At 47.4% G+C, this 19,039-nt stretch overlaps 1 protein-coding gene across 3 annotated transcripts in view; it reads left to right on the top strand.

Annotated features, from left to right (window-relative positions):
* COL5A1 (collagen type V alpha 1 chain) overlaps positions 1 to 19,039 on the top strand; it is a 134,629-nt gene that overhangs the window by 81,515 nt on the left and 34,075 nt on the right. For 2 of the 3 annotated variants that reach the window (XM_085076862.1, XM_085076861.1), the window contains exons 18-31: positions 1,396 to 1,449; positions 2,254 to 2,307; positions 3,667 to 3,711; positions 6,435 to 6,488; positions 8,424 to 8,468; positions 9,062 to 9,115; positions 9,993 to 10,037; positions 11,481 to 11,534; positions 14,059 to 14,103; positions 15,151 to 15,204; positions 15,692 to 15,736; positions 16,625 to 16,678; positions 17,205 to 17,312; positions 17,722 to 17,775. In XM_085076862.1, the coding sequence (XP_084932988.1) occupies positions 1,396 to 1,449; positions 2,254 to 2,307; positions 3,667 to 3,711; positions 6,435 to 6,488; positions 8,424 to 8,468; positions 9,062 to 9,115; positions 9,993 to 10,037; positions 11,481 to 11,534; positions 14,059 to 14,103; positions 15,151 to 15,204; positions 15,692 to 15,736; positions 16,625 to 16,678; positions 17,205 to 17,312; positions 17,722 to 17,775 (765 nt within the window). The remainder of the gene's footprint in view (positions 1 to 1,395; positions 1,450 to 2,253; positions 2,308 to 3,666; positions 3,712 to 6,434; positions 6,489 to 8,423; positions 8,469 to 9,061; positions 9,116 to 9,992; positions 10,038 to 11,480; positions 11,535 to 14,058; positions 14,104 to 15,150; positions 15,205 to 15,691; positions 15,737 to 16,624; positions 16,679 to 17,204; positions 17,313 to 17,721; positions 17,776 to 19,039) is intronic. The other variant, XM_085076863.1, reaches the window with a different exon arrangement.

Here is a 19,039-nt window from a genome sequence, read left to right as displayed (position 1 = left end):
GCACTGGAATGGAAAGCAGGGAAAGTTTGCTCAGGGAATCACGTCTTGGAGGGTTTGAGTGCTTCATTATGCAGCTACTTCAGGCTGCAGTGGATTGGGGGGTTTGATCAGGAGGCAGGAGACCACAAATCATTTATCCAGCAAAGTGCTTTAATGAGTGTGGAATGCCCTCCCAGGAGGGGCTGCTGGGGAGGAAATCAAGAGAAATCAAGAGAAATAAAGGGAGGAGCTGGGGCTGTTTTGGTAGATTGCCATGCTGTCAATATGGGAAAATACTCGTGGTTCACCCCTTTACAGGGAAAAAGGGACTTTTCTTCTCCTGGGCATTGGGAGTCACCAGGATTTGCAAACCCTTCTGTGTATTCTCTCTTTTTCAAAGAGTTGAGGCATTTAGGAAGCAGCTCCTTCCTGCCCTGGTTTCATTAAGATGATGTCCAGAATTTATTTTTATAGATTTCTTTCCTTGGAGGGTTAAAAAGGATGTATGGGATGGTGAGAAAGCTCAGAATGGTGTGTAGGGTTGTTGGCAGCTGTGGGGTTACATGGAATTAAAGCGAAATAAATAATTGGATGAGGAGAACCTGCCTAGAAGAGAGAGGAAAAAGTCACCCAGTGAAACCCTGAAATCCACATGGAAAAACATTTCCAACTTTGGATGCTGGGGGAAGAGTTTAACTCCAAATGCTGGGGAGGAATTAAAGAGACACAAAGGAGCTGGGAAAGGGAGGAGCTGGGGCTGTTTTGGTGATTCCCATGCTGCCAATATGGGAAAATACTCGTGGTTCACCCCTTTACAGGGAAAAAGGGACTTTTCTTCTCCTGGGTTTTGCTTCCTACCCCTCCCTGGGCATTGGGAATCACCAGGATTTGCAAACCCTTCTGTGTATTCTCTCTTTTCCAAAGAGTTGAGGCATTTAGGAAGCAGCTCCTTCCTGCCCTGGTTTCATTAAGATGATGTCCAGAATTTATTTTTATAGATTTCTTCCCTTGGAGGGTTAAAAAGGATGTATGGGATGGTGAGAAAGCTCAGAATGGTGTGTAGGGTTGTTGGCAGCTGTGGGGTTACATGGAATTAAAGCTAAATAAATAATTGGGTTAGGAGAACCTGCCTAGAAGAGAGAGGAAAAAGTCACCCAGTGAAACCCTGAAATCCACATGGAAAAACATTTCCAGCTGTAGGTGCTGAGGGAAGAGTTTAACTCCAAATACCTTTTGGGGTGTTTGTTGTTTCATCTTGTTTTAATCTCCACCTTTGAGCTCATCCCTGGTGGGATGGAAGGCGAAAACTGAATGTCTGAGGGAGAAAATCAATCCCTCCTTGACCCAGAAAGGAACCAGATGGGAAGGGGATTGAGATGTGGGGAGAAATGTGTTCTAACGTGGTTTTTCTTGCAGGGTGACCGAGGCTTTGATGGCCTGGCTGGTTTGCCTGGTGAGAAGGGAAACAGGGTGAGTTTTGTCCCACTTTTCTTCTGGCTGGGATGAAACCTTGGGAGGAGGAAGGACTGGGATGAAGCCCAGTGGTGCCATCAGCAGAGGATGAGTGTCCCTAAGGGTGTGTGGGATGTCACAGCACCCTGCCAGCATTCCCATCCCAGGGAGCTCCAAAATCCCTCTGTGAAGTCCTCCTGGGATTGCTCCAGGTTGGAATGGGAAGGGAAAAATGACCTTCATAAAAAGCAGCCTAAAAAAACACAAAGCAAGGCAAACCCTGCAGTTGGAGGTGGAAATTGCCCAAAATGACAATGGTTTCGATGGCTTTGCTTTATAATTAAACAACAGGGAAGAAGCAATGGGAGAAGGAGGTGATTTTGGCAGGCTGGGTGTTCCTCCCCTCCCTGCAGAGTGCAGCCAGTGCTGTGTAAAGCCAGGGAGTGTTGGAGCAGCAGAGGTTGCTCTGTGATTCCAAATCCCCCAGGAAAGGGGAGATGGAGCTTGGGAGAGGAGCTGGATCAGCCAGGAGTGGAGTGGCCAGGCCTGGGGACAGCAGTGACCGTGCAGAGCCACCGACCTGCTCCTGTTTGGTGCCCAAATCCTCTGCCAAAGTGTCACCAGGGAGTCCCAGGAGGCCTGCAGGACACGAGGCTGTGACCCTGGGGAGGCAGAGAGGAGCTGCTGCTGCTTCAGAGAGCACAGAGACCTCCAGCCCTGACAGAAAAATAAAATCCAAACCTTGATTCATCACCATTCCCTGCTGGTCTCCACTGCCAGCCTTCCTGCCTTCTCTGAGCATTTTCTGCCTTTCCTTTCCAGGGTGAGCCAGGTCCCCACGGCCCTCCAGGGGCTCCAGGAGAGGATGGGGAGAGGGTAAGTGTGCCTGTGGGCTCAGCAGTTCCTGAGGAACCCCTGGAAACAAGAAGCAGATGCTCTGTCAGGCAGGAGCTGCTCCTGCTGCAGTGCCCTGGGGGTGCTGCTGGTGGCTGTGCTGGGAGGGAAGCAGGGAGAGGAGATGGGAGTTGAAGTGGGAAGGAGGATTTGGCTTTGAAGATCTGGTGAGAAAATTCAGGTTTTGTTAGAAGAAAAAAAAAAGCAACGCAAGAAAAAAGTTCTTCCTCTCGGTGAGCCAAAATCGCTCCTGATTTTCTGAACTCCAGAGAGCTGCAGAGATTTGGGGAGCAGAAATTCCAGCCAGGGGTTGGAATCAAAGATCAAACTGTTCTCCTTCCACGCTGTTCAGTCAATAAGCAAAGGTCTTCAGCAAAGCCCAGACGAAGTGATTGCAGCTCTGCTTTGATGGGAGAGGTTGAAAATGCTGAACCCATGGCGAGAGGAGCGTGTGGTTCATCCAGCAGGGATTTCCCAGGCTCTGATCCCTCTCCACGATGTTTTCCTCCCACCTCTGGCTGTTTGTTTCCCCTGTAAAGCTCAGATAATCACCCCTTGCTCACCACGGGCTGGGCAGGATTAATTAGCTGTGGTTGGAAAGTGCTTTGGGGTTGAGCAGAGTGAAGCTGTGGCTGGAGGGGGAAGAGAGAGGCAGGAGAACTTGAATCCCACAGGGGAAAAAAACCAATTCCAGGTGTGCTGGGAGGGCAGAAGTGGGGAGAAGAGCGTGGATTTTGTCAGCAGAGGAGGAGGTTTGAAGGGCTGCCTGCTGGTTGGGATTTCCTAAGGGGGAGCCTCAGGTTTGGGGGGATTTAAAAGCAACTTGAGAAGCATCATTTAATAATTTACACCATTTAATAATTTAATAATTTGCACCATTTAATAATTTGGGGGTTTGGGTGGGACATAGCAGGATAAGGGAGTGGAGGGATGAAGAATTATCTCTCTGCTGCCTCTGGTTTATCTGAGGATTCTCATTTGGCTCAGTCATGTTCCCATCCTGCCCTGCCATTCAGTTTGGTATTCAATCTCGTGGTTATTGTCTCACCTGCCCTGAATTGTGCCCACAACCCCTGGTGTGGTGGCAAAATCCATCTTTCTAAACACCACCAGCGATTATGAAATATCCTGAGGGTTTTTCTAATCCCTGCTAAAATCACCTGCACCCTCAGCTTTAGTCCCCAGGTTTGAAAGTCCTCCTTAGGCATGGAAACTGTCAGTCCTGCAGGGAATCTGCTTTTCCGTGGGAATATTACTCAACAAGGACAAAACCCCTGCGAGGTGACTGAATTAAATCTGGTTTTTTCTGCTTCTCTCCGTGCCTCTGCTGCTGCTGCCCAGGGAGATGATGGAGAAGTTGGACCCAGAGGTCTCCCTGGAGAACCTGTGAGTATCTCTCTCCTTCCTTTGGCTTCTCATCCACTGACTGGGGCATGGATTTGATAGGGAAAAGGTGTTTTTAGGTGTTTTCCCCCCTGAGACCCTGCAGAGATTGAATTTCTCTCGAAGATCCACATGAACAGTTTGAGTGTTTGTGCTTTAACAGCTCTGCTGGGCTTATTTTCACTAAGACACCTCCCACAAAGGTTGGGAGTTTTTTGTCTGTTTGCTTTGGTTTTGGGGTTTTTTTAGGCAGGTTTTTGTGGGTTTTTTAAACAGAAAAGTTCTCACTGATTTTGTTTGCTCAGAAAAAATCGTAGCTGTAAATGTAAAGCTTAGCTTGATCTCATGCTTTTCCTGCCTGTGTCCTTCTCTCTGGTGTAGGATTGGGATAAGCAGGCTGGGGTAGAAATTAGACATGGCAACCAGATGTGAAATACAGTTTTTGTGAGTGTTCATGGAAAATTCCAGTCAGAAAAGGGTTTTTCTGCTGTGGCAGTGTCACCACACAGCTCCCACACACTTTGTCCTGTGAATTGTCCCTTAAAAACCTCAGGAGGAAATCCTGGCAGCACAGAATTCAAGGGAACTTTTATGTCTGACTCCAGTGGGGTCAATATTCTGCTCCCAGTGCACAAAACTTCCTAAATCTGCACTTTGTCAATATTTGGACCCCACGTGCTGCAGAGCTGCTGAAGCAGGAGGTGGGAATTCCTGGTGCTAATGAGGATGAGGGAGATGTTAGTGGTGTTGGACAAATTCTGTGGAGCAACCCAAAGAAATGCTTTCGTGGAGAATCCCACGGGAAAAATAACCAAAAAAAAAAACCAAAAAAACCTCAAATAACCCAAACAAACAAACAAACAAACAAAAGTAAAACCAAAAAAAAAGCAAACCAGAAAACCAAACAAGCCAGTTGGGTTGCCAATTAAACACTCTGAAAAAGCATTTTCCCCCTAATAGTGAATATTTCTCACTTTGTTGGCAATGGCAACCTCTGCTGCTGGCTGGCTGCAGATTCCTGAGCGTGGTGCAGCCGTTGGCTGCTGATTTCATCCCAAATGCATTTCCTCTGTTGTGAAAAGAACGCAATCTATCATTTCCCACTGCCTGAGCTTTCAAAATCTCTGATTTTGGTTGTGCTCAGGACCAGCCTGGTGGCCTGAGAGTAATTGATGGGAATTGTTGGACACAGTTCATGGCAGAGAGGGAAGGGTTGGCATTTACAGACTCGCTGCGACTAAATTATAGACAAGATGTCTGATTAACTTCTGGGAAAGATTAATCAACTCAGCTATCTCCTTAGCACATGTCTGAGCAATAACTTATGGCTTATTAACTTCTTGAAAGCATTTATGGGCTCAGGTAACACAGCAGCAAAAGAGGAGATTAAATGAGGATAACACACACGTGGGGAAGTTTGTTTTTTTATTTCAGCAGCACGAGGAGGAATCTCTGGGATGGCCAGAAAAAAGGTTTCAGTGGCATTACAGAAAGCTTTGCTATAAATATCCACACCCTAAAGCTGGGGGTTTGTCTTCTTCTCTGCCCTCAGCCAAAAGAGGCTCTTTGCAAATGGGACTGAAACCATTGAAAATGGGTTTTTTCACTTGAAAAATGGGTTTTTTCTTCATCCTGACTCGTTTTCTCCCAGTTGGCCTCACCCAGTGGAGTTTCTGCTCTGGGATTCATGCAGATTATCCCAGGAGGTCTGCAATGGTTGGGACAGAGCCTTGGATTCATCATCCCAGTTTTTGCTGGGAACTGCAAATTTTTTTGCAGGATCAGAATCGCCACGACCTCCGAGATGAGACATTTTATTAACGTCTCCTATTTCACCCTGTAACGTTGAATTTTAATTCCTCAGCCCTCTCTGCATCATAAAAAAGGGGGATGTGCAATATTTGGGCAGACAGATAAAACTGCACATCAATCAAGAGCGATTTTCCTCCGTGGCAGTGAAGGAGCTCCATCCATACAAATTCCCAGCGTTCCTCTCATTTCAGGAGGGGAATTTCTGTGTTTAAAAGTCAATCTTTCAGATGTGCAGTGAGTTCTCACAGATCCCATCCCTTTCCCTCCACTCCAAACCCCCCTGAAGGCTCCAGGCACAGGAGGGGCTGGAATTGCAAAAATTCCCTTTGCAGGAATTCTCCTGCTGTGTTTTCCTTACTCAGTGTGATGCTCCAATCCCACCAGTTTCCCTTTAGACAATTCCAGGTTAAATCTAGTGAGAAAGGCAGGAATGGAAGGAAAACACCAGCAGAGCAGAAGTCCTGAATGCTGGAGAAATCCCTTTGAAAATGCACATTTATGCTTTAGGCTGGAAACCTTTCCCAGCCTTGCTGAGTTGCATGGATTTTCCATGAGAAAAACTCAATTTTGGGATGCTCATCCCAGCAATCCATTGGTGTTTTCAGGTCATCCTTCATGATTTCCCAGCTGGAATGACTTGGCTGCAAAATGTTTTGCATCTTCATGTGTGTTACAGAATAATCCAGGGATTAAATTAATTTAGAATCGGTTCAAACGGGGGTTTGATCCAATCCAAGGGATAAATGGCTATTATATTATTTATCCTATATTATTTAGATTTATAACTCAAGGATTTGTGCCCACAGGATTTCTCTCTGTTTGTGAATCAGGGAAAGTGCTGCAGCCCCAGTGATCCATGCTGTGGATCAGGAATTCTAACTGGGAATTCTAACCCCATTTCTTTCCCCCCACAGGGACCTCGAGGACTTCTGGGACCCAAGGGACCCCCAGGACCACCAGGGCCACCAGTGAGTTCTCTCCTGCCCTCCCCAGAGCCTTCCAGACAAAACTCCTCATCCCCATCACCCATTCCAGCAGATCACATAATATTCCACATCTGGGCAATGAAAAGCACTGATATCCCAAAAAAATCATGGCTCAGAGCATCTTCTCCCCATTTTCAGTGGTGTCACGTCCCTCCACAGCAGATTTGCCCCACCTGAGTAAATATTAATGCCTTGCTGGGGCTGCAGGGGAGGAATGAGAGTTATCAGCACAGTGCTTTGCTATTAACTCCTGCCTGGGGGCTCTGTAAAGGAGTTTCTTCATATTCCAGGCCAGAGCTGAGGCTGCAGCATGTGGGTTTTTATTCAGTGTCCTCATCCCTGGAAGTGCTGCTGCAGAGCTCTCCCTAAATCACTGCTGCTGGCTGGACCTCAGTGTTTAATGGGGACATCGTGTGGCACTTCACCCCTCCTGGGACGTGGTGACACCTCTGCTGTGAGCTCCTGGGCTCGCTGCAATTTCATGAGGAGGAACTGAATTCAAGATTTGTCACTGTTGAGCCACTTGCAGAGAAAAAGGACCTGGATTGTCAATGTGACATAAAAAAAAGAGCTTTTATTATTTGATTCCAAGTTATATAGATTTTTCAGAGGTCACCCAGATTGGTCAGTCAGAAACCTCCCCCTAGGCCTGACTGGCCAGGCCTGAACTGTCCAAATCTCCAGACACTGTTTTTAATAACATGCAAACTTTATCTTTGTTTATAAAACACAGGAGAAAGTTCTCATGGGAAAGAGCTGTGCTAGCCACAGAGATTTGCTCCCAAACTGTCTCATCTCCCAGGGATGGGATGTTACACCCCCAGATCCCCAGGAGAAGGTGATCCTGGAGGAGAGGAGGCTCAGGGAGATCTTGTTCTCTCCAACTCCCTGCCAGGAGGTTGGAGTGAAGGAGGATTAGTCTCTTCTCCCAGGATGAGAGGAAAAGGCCTTGAGCTGTGCCAGGGGAGGTTTAGGTTGATTATTAGGACAAATTTCTTCAGGGGCAAAGTTGTTCAGCATTGACACAGTGTCGCTGTTGAACTGATAGCAGAGTGAAGAGTCCAGAGAGGTTCTCAGGTGGACACAATTCTGAATTTATTCATTATTTTAAGAACTTATATAGACTTTCACAGGTCATTCAGATTGGGCCAATTCAAAACCTCCCCCTAGGCTGACTGGTCAGGCTTGAACCGCCTATCTTCTAAAAGAGCATTTCAATAACATTAAAACTTTACCTTTATTTATAAAAACATAGGAAGAAGAAGAGAAAATTCCCATGGGAAAGAATCTGTGTTGCCAGAACACAGGATGCCCAGGGCATGGGGGAGTCACCATCCCTGGGAGAGCTCAAAAACCACCTGGGACGTGGTTTGGTGGTGACCACAGCAGTGGGGTTGGTTAAGTTGGATTTGATGATTTTAAAGGGTTTTTCCAACCTGAACAATTCCGTGTGTCTGAAGGGGTGGCAGGAGGACATCTCCACATTTCCCCCTCAGTGAAGATGCTCAGGGAGTGTTTGACCTCAGTTTTTTTGCCACAAGCAACACAGCCCTGTCACCTTTCCCACCTGCCCTGCATCCCAAGCCAGCTGTTTTTCCCTGTTTTCCTTTTGCCATTCCTTTTTCCTCACTGTGAGATGCAATCCAGCCAGGATTTGCTCCAACCTGGTGCTGGTTGTGCCTCCCAGGCAGGTTCAACTAAAGGGAAAAGCACTGAAATGACTTTTTAAAGTTCCCCTGGATCCATGGAATTGGCTGCTTTACCAAACACCTTTAGGAAATTGTTCCCTTTCCACGTGGTCTGAAGGGCTTCTTGATTTTTTTATTTTATTATTATTTAATGGTCATTTCCCTGCTTTTGTGGTGCGAAATAATGCAGGATTTTCTCATTGCTGCTGTTGTTTAAATCCTTTCTCAGGGTGTGGCTGGCATGGATGGACCAACAGGTCCCAAAGGGAACGTGGTAAGTTCTCCCTGCAAAATTTTACAGGCAGTTCAGATATTCTGTAGAGCAAAATGTAGAATTCTGTTTGATTAGGTTTGCTAATTAATTGCTTTTCAGCCTGGTCTAGATTGCTATCAAAGCCCGTGAAAAACACCAGGAACATCTTCCTGCAGCAAACGGATGTTAATTTATTGTAATTTCTGATGGAATTACACATTATTTCTCCACGAAAGATGAAACATTTTCATCGAGATGCTTGCTGGGCTAAAAAATATCAAAATAGAGGAATTTAACTGAGAGGGAAAACTCCTTTTTGTGCCTTGGATGGGTTGGGTGGGACAGATTCCCTGGAGAAGAACCAATGCAGAGCCAGGTGTTAAATCCTTGCTTAGCTCCTTTGGGCTGAAAATCCCAGGAGAGGAGTCAGGATGCCTGGAAATAACTTCCCACTGCCCCATCCCGGTGGGAAAAGCTGTTTCCAGGAGCTGCTGGTTCCTGGGAGAAGCTCAGGGTGTGGATCCAGCTCTGTGGGAACACAGGGGGGATTTGGGGTTGCTGAAGCCACAGCAGCTCCATCTCACCTCTCCCTCCTCCATCTCTGTCTCCTCCAGGGCCCTCAGGGTGAGCCAGGACCTCCAGGGCAGCAGGGGAACCCCGGGGCTCAGGTAAGAGCAAATCTGCTTTTCCTCAGCTGGGAGGAAGGGATGGGAATGGAGCAGCAGCTTTGCTGCTCTGCCAGGGGTGGAGCAGCAATGTGGGGAGTTGGTGGGAGTTGGCTGGAGGAGACTTTGCTGCTCCAAAAGCTTCCTGGAAACTGGGATCTCCAAAATCCTTCTGAGAACTGGGATCTCCAAAACCTCCCTGAAAATTCGGATTCCAAAACCTCCCTGAAAACTGGGATCTCCAAAATCTCCCTGAAAACTGGGATCCCCTAAACCTCCCTGAAATCTGGGATCTCCAAAATCCTTCTGAAAACTGGGATTCCAAAACCTCCCTGAAAATTTAGATCTCCAAAACCCTCCCTGAAAACTGGGATCCCCAAAACCTTCTTGAAAACTGGGATCTCCAAAACCTTCCTGCAAACTTGGATTCCAAAACCTCCCTGAAAACTGGGATCTCCAAAACCCTCCTGAAACTTGGGATCTCCAAAATCCTTCTGAAAACTGGCATCTCCCAGTGCCAGCTCCCCCAGGTCTCACCTGGCTCTAGGAATTCTCTCTGGCCAAGTCCCATCTCGTGGCTCATGCCTGATGTCCAACGTCCATCCCACTGTCCAGTTCCTGCAAAACCAGATGGACAATGAGGATTTCCAGGCCTTTCCCTTGGCTCTCAGCTAATCCTGCTCCTCAGAGCATCCCTGATTCCCTCCTGGGCCAAGCCAGAGCTGAAAGGACATTTTATTGCCCCTCAAAGGACACTTTGGGGGAGTGAATGGCACTAAAATATTGCTCAGCTGGGACTCTGCCACCATACATTTGTAAGAGATAACCTGTTCCTTAATGACCCTAATTTTATTTTATTTTATTTTTTGACTTTTCACAGGGTCTTCCAGGTCCACAAGGCGCCATCGGTCCTCCAGGAGAGAAAGTGAGTTGAAATGCTGCAGCTCTGGCCTGGGATTTGCATTTTGCTCCTTTGCCCCCATGTGCAACATCTGTTTGCAGCCGTGGCCATGAAAGGCTAATGCCTCTCATTCCAGACAGAGCAGAGATCAAGACAGCTCAGTTTGCCCCTAATTCATCATATTTGCATTCATTTCCCCTCTGAGGAGAAAGGTTTTGCGTGCAGCCTGTGGTAAAACATGAGGAGAGGATTGGAAATTGTCTTTTTTTTTTTTCCCCCCCGTGGGCTTTGGGAGTCTGAGTGGGATGATAATGGGGAGAGCTCGTGGATCTCCTCGCTCTGCCTCTGATTTTCTGGCTCTTGATGTGGGGTTGGTGCTGAGATTGGACCATCAGGGTTTAAAGAAGGAGAAGTTTCCAGCAGCCCTGGGGAATAAAGGAAGAAAGATCTTATCCTCCTTTAAATCCTAGAGAGATCTTCTCCTCCCTTAAATCCTGGAGAGATCTTATCCTCCTTTAAATCCTAGAGAGATCTTATCCTTTAAATCCTGGAGAGATCTTATCCTCCTTTAAATCCACAGAGATCTTTTCCTCCTTTAAATCCCAGATAAATCTCATCCTCCTTTAAATCCTGAAGAGATCTTCTCCTCCTTTAAATCCTGGAGAGATGTTATTCTCCTTTAAATCCTGGAGAGATCTTCTCCTCCTTTAAATCCCGGAGAGATCTTCTCCTCCCTTAAATCCTGGAGAGATCTTTTCTTCCTTTAAATCCTGAAGAGATCTTATTTTCCTTTAAATCCTGGAGAGATATTGTTCTCCATTAAATCCTGGAGAGATCCTTTCCTCCTTTAAATCCTGGAGAGATCCTTTCCTCCTTTAAATCCTGGAGAGATCTTCTCCTTTAAATCCTCAGAGATCTTACTCTCCTCTAAATCCTGGCGCCCAGGATTTCAAGAAGGAGAAGTTTTTCCTCCAGAAGGGTCATTCTGCAGGGTTTTCTGAGCTCCCACAGAACAGGGACACTGTAAATGTGTCCCTGGTTTGTCAACAATCCTGTTTTATCAGATCAGTGGCACTTCCTGGTGTGTGAAAAACCAGGAGCAGCTCAATCAAAAGGTGCTCATGGGACATCTCCTCTCCCTGGCCACTTGTCACCAAAAAATGGGAATTTCTTGGCGCTCTGACCCCACAGTTTGGCATCCTCACCTTGTCCTGGCCCAGCTGTGCAGCATGCTGTGGTTTTTGGGAGGTTTTGGTGCCTCGAGGTGCTGCTGAGCTCTCCTTGCTGCTCCCTGGGTGTGTGAGGAGCCAGCATGGGCACTGCAGCAGCCCAGGAGAACAATAAACAAAAATAAACAGATTCCTACCAGCTATAGCAGCTTTTCCAGCTCTGCAGCCTCTCCCAGCTGGTTAGAGGCTGAAAATCCCTGTTTTCTGGTGCTCTGATTGATTTCCTGTTTATTTTTAGGGTCCCCTGGGCAAGCCTGGGCTCCCTGGAATGCCTGGTGCTGATGGACCCCCGGTAAGTGCTGCTCTGCTGCTCCCTGCTTGGCTCTGGGGCTGATCTGCATCCATCCACCCTAAAATAGAGCTGGGCTTGGGAAATGGGAGCTCAGGTTGGGATTTGAACCTGGTCAGGGAGAGAATTGGAAGGGTGAAAGCGAAAAGAGTCGTTATTTGAGATAAAGGCAGACAGTTTAATATGGAAATAAAGAAATATTTAATGTGATAATAATGTAATAACGATTATTAAATAATAACCAAATAATAATTTGATTATATACTTATTTATGTCATAAAATATTTAATATTTAGATTCAACATGGAAAGTTTAAAGTGGAAATAAAGTCAGTTTAATATGGAAAAAACCAACATCCTGCAAGGTAGCTCACCCTGCCTGCAGGCTAGGTTCAGGTTTGGGAAGCTCCAGCACAGTTTTGCTCACCTTAGGTATTTCTCACCATCTCTTCAAGCCTCTCTTTCCCCATTTTTTGTCTCTGCTGTGTGTTTTATAGATGCTGGCAGCTCCCCGAGGCTGGGATAGACTCCTGGGTGTGTTTATTCCCACCCTGCCCTCGCCCTGCTGCACTGGGGTGATAAGAGCAGGTGGAAATTACCTGTCAGTGTTCCATTCTTGCAGCTTCCCCCTCTAATCCTGCTTTATTTAAACACCATTTGCTCCTCGCTCCAGAGATGAGTCTCAAAAAAAATCACCTTTAGACCTGATCTCGTTTTTACCCATCTGAGAGAGAGGCACCTGGTTGGAAATTCTGCTTTCATTTGGAGGATGAAAAAATGCAAAATTGTTTCGATCCACGAATGCAAATGCAGAGCACGGCCCAAGGAGAAAAAAAAGAAAAAAAAAAAAAAAGAAAAATTACATTTCCCACCCTGGGATTATCATTCCTTCAGAGGGCACTTGGAACATCCCTGCAATTGTTAGCTGAGTCAACAGAGCAGCTCGAGCAAAGCCCAGAACATCTCTAAATCTGTAGGTTTTGATGTGAAATTCCTGCAGCAGCCTCCGGGGAGGTCGGGCTGGAGAAACTCTATTTTTACCCAGCCTGGAGGAGCTGCAGGCTGAGCTCAGAGTGGCTCTGCATGGCCAGGGAGATTTCCCCCAGGTATCCCCCAGGTGTGCTGGGCAGGGGCTGAGGGGTTGTCAACGCACTGATTGCTCTTCCCGAGGACAAGAAGTGTGTTATTTATAGAAATCCATCCTGGAAAATCCCTGAGAATCCTCGAGGGCTTTGCTGGGAGAGCCAGCAGAGCTGCTCATCAGTTGGGGATCTCAGCATCAGCCAGGGAGATGGGAAATGTGAAAATTGGGGGTGATTTAGTGCACAGGGGACTTCTGAAATGCTGCTGCAGGTCTGTCCTGCCTCCCTGGGCAGCAGGGAGATGGCTGGAGCTGAAGCAGGAGTGGTTTTATGGATCCTCTGTGCAGTTCTGCTCCGTTCAAATCACAGCACAAACCCAGACTGAGCTTTCTCCCCCATTTTGCTGATGTGCAAATGGCAGCTGTCATTTGGTTCCTTTGTTAAAGCAGCTTGGTTTGGGCAGTCTGCCTTGTCTGACATTGCTGCTCTGAACCTGATGATGGGAGACACTCCGAATTTTCCTTGTTATGTTGATAGAAATAAGTGTATTTAAAGGAGAGGGTTCAGTACAGACAGCAGTGAGTGCAGAATGGCTTTGGAGCAGCTGGAAGTGCTTCCACCAGCCTCAAAAATTAAACTACTTAGGTGTGCAATGAGTCCCTTTTTGGGGCCGCTGGCCAATCCAAGAATCATTTTCCATGGGATCATTTTCCATTTCCATCCATTTGGGATCCTGCAGTAGGAAAACCTCTAAAATCCCCTTTCCTGGATTCCCCCCATTCCTCCCCGATCCTCCCAGCCACACCTGAGGCAATTCCCACTTTATTTTTCCGCTGGCTGTGACCCCAGCAAAAGGCTGTTGATGAGAACGTGTCAGAAACTCTGGGATGGTGAGTTATTCACCATCAAATCCCAAAAGGAATGCTGGCCAGCCTCCAGCCAGCTCTGTCTAGCAGGGCTGCAGGTTAGCTGAGCACTTGTCATGGGATCTGGTGCTGCACTCCAGGAATTAGGAATTTAATGAGGAGCTCTGACCAGGCTGGGCATCTTGTGACCTTCACAAGTTTCCTGCTGGGTGGATTTTATCTCTTTTCCTACCTGCAACATTCCCCTGCTGAACTCACCCCGAGGTGTTCTGCTGTATATTCTGTTCTGCTGTATATTCTGTTCTGCTGTATATTCTGTTCTGCAAAGAATGTTCCAGAATGCTTGGTGCTGCTCTGCTGGGAGGTGGGGAAGGGTAAAATCAGGAATAACCAGGTAGAAAACCAAGGTGGAAAACCACCAAGGACCACAGTGCTGCTGTCTTCCTTTTGGGGAAAGCTTCCTCTTGCAAGGTGACTTCAGGGGCTCCTGTAGCAGCTGCTCTCTGGCAAATCAATCACAGCTGTCAAAGCTTTAAATGTGCACTAATCCCCAAATTCTCTTTGTTTCTTTTGTCCATAGGGCCATCCTGGCAAGGAAGGTCCTCCTGGAGAGAAGGGCAGTCAGGTAAGACCTGCCAAGAGGAAGGTCAGGGCTGCTGGGTGGACCTGGATTTCCATGGGTATGGCCAGGGGGTCAGGGCAGTGGGGCAGGGGAAGTGCTGAGAACCAAACACAGATGGAAAAGCTGAGCCCAGATTTTATCTGTGGGGGTTTCTTCTGCTCTGAGCTCCTCCCAGCTCTCCTGGCCAGCAGTGCTGCTCAGACCAGACTGAACCTGGGAGGGGAAACTTCCTCTTGAGAGACACAAATAAATGTCCTTTGTGGCACAGGGAATGCAGAAAATAGATTTAAAAAAAAAAAATCCTAGCCTTCTTTTTTTTCCCTGCCTCTCCAAGTCCCTCTTTAACAATATATTTGAGATGATTGCCAGAGGCAAAAAGCCCTGAATTATGCACTGGTCCATCTGTCCAGGAGGTTTGCCAGCTGCATTCCTGCTGCAGCCCAGGCACTGGGAGAACACTGCCCTTGTCCAAAAGCTCTGCTCAGAGCTCAGCCAGGCTGGATGGACAGCAGCAGGCTGAACATCCCAACCTTGGCTCTGCAGAGCTCACAGGGGTTTGGGGCTGATCCCAAAAACCCCGAATCCCAAAAATCCCAAAAATCAAAAAAAATCCCCAATCCCAAATCCCAAAAAATCCCAAATTCCAAATCTGAAAAAATCCTGAATCCCAAATTATCCTGAATCCTGAAAAATCCCAAATCCCTGTGATGCTCTGTGTGAGTTCAAACACAAATCCTACCTTGTGGATAAATCCCTTTTCTAGCGAATTGTTGCCATCCTGATCCTTTTCATCCTCCTTTTCCTGCTGGGTGGACCTTTTCCACCAGCTCAGCTGCTGGGGTGATGCTCCTGCAGCTCCCTGGGCTGTTTTGAGCTATTTTGGTTTATTTTTGTCTATTTTGGGCTATTTTGGGCTATTTTCAGGTGGCTGCTGCCATTCCTATCTCATAAAGAAAATGGGAAAAATTTATTTTCCACACCTCTCTTTATCTCTGCACCTCTGTGTTGTTTCCTGATGTGTTTTTTTAATTTGTATTTCATTCCCTCCAGGGTCCCCCAGGTCCTCAGGGCCCCATTGGTTACCCAGGCCCCCGTGGAGTCAAGGTAAGGAGGTGCAGGAGCTCTGTCCATGGCTCTGGAATTCTCCAGCCTGCCCTGGACGCTGCTGGTGGCCACAGATGTCCCCTTAGGGCCACCAGCAGTGACCACCTGCACCTGTTGCTCCAGCAAGTGTTGCTCCAGTGCTGCAGAGACTTTAACCCCAAAAGGGTGTTTTTTCTTGTGCTGGTGTGGATACTCAATGCATTTTTCCCAAGAGACAGTTTTTATGGAAAATACAGACAGAAAAAAAAAATTCATAGTGAATTTTATCCCTGGAAACAGAATTTTATGGGTAGAGACCACCAGTGCCATCTACCAACCACAGCAGAGGTTTGGGATCATGAGATGTTCCCTGGTGAGCCAAAAACCAGAGGGCTGTGGCTGATATTAAATTGGAGCATCACAGTTTCACCCCAATTAATGGGGATTTTTAATTTCCTCCCTCTAAACCTTACCCATACCCTGGTGACATCTTGTTTTATCTCTCAAGGGAGCAGATGGAGTTCGTGGGCTGAAAGGCACCAAAGGGGAAAAGGTGAGTTCAATTTGGGTTGAGTTTCTACAATTTCAGAGCGTTTTTGCAGGTGGGTCCCACAGGGTGTTCCCTGGGATGGTTTTTCCTCCACAAGAGGTTTTTCTTGGGGTAAAAAAGGGGGCTGAGCACCCAAGGGACCTACAAGCTGTGTTTTTGGAGTGGCTGTGAGTTCTTGCTGTGTTGTTTTGCCACATTTTGGCCTCAGCCTGGCAAAATTTGGAATGGGAATGATCCAGTGGAGCTGAAGGGCTTGGGAATGTCCCAGGTGGATAACAGGGATGTGCTGCCTGGGAAACCTGAGTCAACAGGAGCATCAGCACAGTTTGTCTCTGCTCATCTCAAAGGTGCACTTGGATTCTCCCAGGGGAAGAGCAGGAGGTGGAGAAAAAGCACTTTTTTAGCTTGGGATCTTCCAAAGTTTACAGCTTTCTGGGAACTGTGGTTTCCTAGCCTGTCAGGGATTAGCTGCAGGATGAGATGCATTATTGATTAATCTGCAATTAAACCTTCCTGGCTGAAGGAAATGTTGCAGTGTCCTGGAGGCTGCCTGGGAGCTGGGTGTGAAACCTCCTCCGTGAGAATCAAAAAGAAATAATTGGTTCTCAGAGCTGCCAAGGCCTTGCTGTTCACGTTGGGCCTGATTTGGGATGTTGACTTGCAGCCAGGATGGGATTTAGGGCACATTTAGGGTCACTTTGAGGTTCCTTGGGGTTCTGGGTGGGTTTGTGCATCTCCAAGGGCTTGGAGAAGCCACTGTGATGGCAGTTTGGGGATCTCAGCTCATCCTCCCCAGGCAGGGGGAACACAGTGAGGCTTGAGAAACTTTTATTCCAATTTTTTTTCCTCATTTCTACATGTTGAGTGACTTTTCCCATCTCCATTCTTTAGGGTGAAGATGGTTTCCCTGGCTTCAAAGGTGACATGGGCATCAAAGGAGACAGGGTGAGTCTGGGATTAATTAAATCTGTGTCCAGCAGCTCCTGCTGAGCCAGGAGAAGGTTGTTCCCAGCATGGGAGATTTGTCACTTTGTCCCCACTGTGATAAAGTGTCACAGAGTGTTGTCCTGTGTCCTGCTGGCAGTGCCACCATCCATGGCTCCACTCTCAGATTTCCCATTAATTCCCAACACAACAACTCCACTTCATCCCACAATGAAACACCTCCCAGGGCTTGCTTGGCACATCCAAAGTGGAAATTCCCAGTTTCCAGTTTGGGAAGCAGGAGGAAAGGGCTGCAGTCAGAGGGGATGAAGGCTGTTCCCATGGAGAGATCCTGGGTGTGGATGGGATAACAGCTGCAGGAAAAGATGGATATTGTGGAGGTGGAAATCCAACCCTGGTGCTTCGGTGCCACCCCAAAATTCAGTCTCACCTGAGCCTCCTGTGAGGCCAAACTTTCTCCAGGAGCTGTTTTACCATGGGATCTGGGAGCTGCCTGTCTAATTAACACTGATCTTGTAATGAACAGGGGGAGATTGGACCCCCTGGCCCCCGGGGTGAGGATGGACCTGAAGGTCCCAAAGGTCGCTCTGGACCCAACGGAGATCCAGGTCCTCTTGGACCTGCTGGAGAGAAGGTGAGCAAAATGGGAATTCCATGGGGTGTTTCCCACCAAACCCCGCTGGTTTGGGGTGTCTCAGGTGGGTGAGGGGACAGTTTTAGGGCTCCTAAATGTGGGAATTCTGTGTGGAGGGAGGTGGGTTTGGTGCAGCCACGTTGAGGCTTCGGTCTCTTTGGGGTCATCTGTTTGGGTACAACAGAGATCAGAGATCAGAGGGGAAAAAATGCAGAAGTTGAAAGCATGATGGACTCCAGTCTAATTTAAATAAAAACCCCAACCATTCCCAACTGGCTCCCAACACATTTCCAGTCTGCAGCACCCCCTGGGCATCCCTCAGGGAGGGCAGAGGAGGAGCTTAATACCCCAGAACTTCAATTCCACCCGGGTCTAACTCACTTTTCTTTGCATTCCAAATATTTTCCAGGGAAAACTCGGTGTGCCAGGACTGCCTGGGTATCCAGGAAGGCAGGGGCCAAAGGTAACTGGGATTGGGATGGTTTGGGATGGGGAGATTTGGGGTTGGGAGGTTTGGGGTGGGATGGTTTGGGATTGGGATGGGATGGGATGAGGTTTGGGGATGGGGAGGTTTGGGATTGGGATGGTTTGGGATGGGGAGATTTGGGGTTGGGAGGTTTGGGGTGGGATGGTTTGGGATTGGGATGGGATGGGATGGGGAGGTTTGGGGTGGTTTGGGATATCCAGGGACACAGCCAAGCTCAGCCCCTACTTGTGGGATGAATTCCCTCCTTCCCACCCACGCAGGACAAAAATAGGGATGGATAAAAATAGCTCCCAGGCCTGAGCTGGTGGAATTCAGGGATTTTCTTGTGCATGGCTTCAGTCCCAAAGCGGTGGGAAGGCCTGGAGAAGGGATGGAGTGTGCAGCAGTGTTTTGGGGATGGATACAGACAGGCTGGAAAATGGCATTACAGTCCTTCTCCTCGGATTGGGGTTTTTATCTTCCAAGATGGTGTTATCTAATTAATTAAGGAGAGTAGCTAATGACTCAGGGTCTCCCTGAAAAGAAAATAAAAGTGCCATTTGCATATTTGCAAACATCCCTTGTAGCTTATCTCCACGCCCACCTCCACTTGGGCCCTTTTCAAGGCAATTTTTTTTTTTAAGTTAAAACTGCGAATTTCACTCCACAGACTTCGGCTACAGCCCAGTTTTCACATGCCCTGGAGGCTTTGGGAACTTATGTTTTTGTTAACTTTTTTTTTTAAAAGAATCATCTTTTATTATTCATGTTCACCGCTTTAAAAAAATAAACAAAACAATCCAGGCTTGTTTCATTCTGGAGACATAATTATCTGCCAGAGATTGTTTCCCAGTTGTGGTGGGGATGGTTTATTTTTTTAATTTGCATTTTCTATCTGGAGTAAGGGGTGGGGTGGGGGGGTTGGTTTGCATTTTCTTGGATTAATTCATATTTTAAAAGCAGCAGAAGCAGCAGCAATTCTCCAGGCGCTGCCGTCAGAAAGGAAGGAGGCAGGAGTTAAATTTTCATGGGTAGCACAGTGACTTAGGAGCTCAAATCCCAAATCCTGCCCGTTCCCTGGGCTCCCATCACAGCCACGGGCTTTGCACTGCCTGCTAACGAGCATGGAGCTTTGATTTTGGGGTTGTTTTTTTTTTTGTGTTCTTTTTGGAAGAAAATTAATTTTTCTGAGGTCATCTCGGGCCTGAGCTGGTTTGGCTGTTATTTGAGGGAGGTGTGAGGGAGCTGCAGGTGTTTCCTG

Source organism: Lichenostomus cassidix, chromosome 17 (genome assembly GCF_008360975.1).
Source record: "Lichenostomus cassidix isolate B80296 chromosome 17, HeHo_3.0, whole genome shotgun sequence".
In the NCBI taxonomy this organism is placed as follows: domain Eukaryota; kingdom Metazoa; phylum Chordata; class Aves; order Passeriformes; family Meliphagidae; genus Lichenostomus; species Lichenostomus cassidix.
The sequence above is the reverse complement of the archived record's forward strand: the minus strand, read 5'-3'. Positions and strand labels throughout refer to the sequence as shown.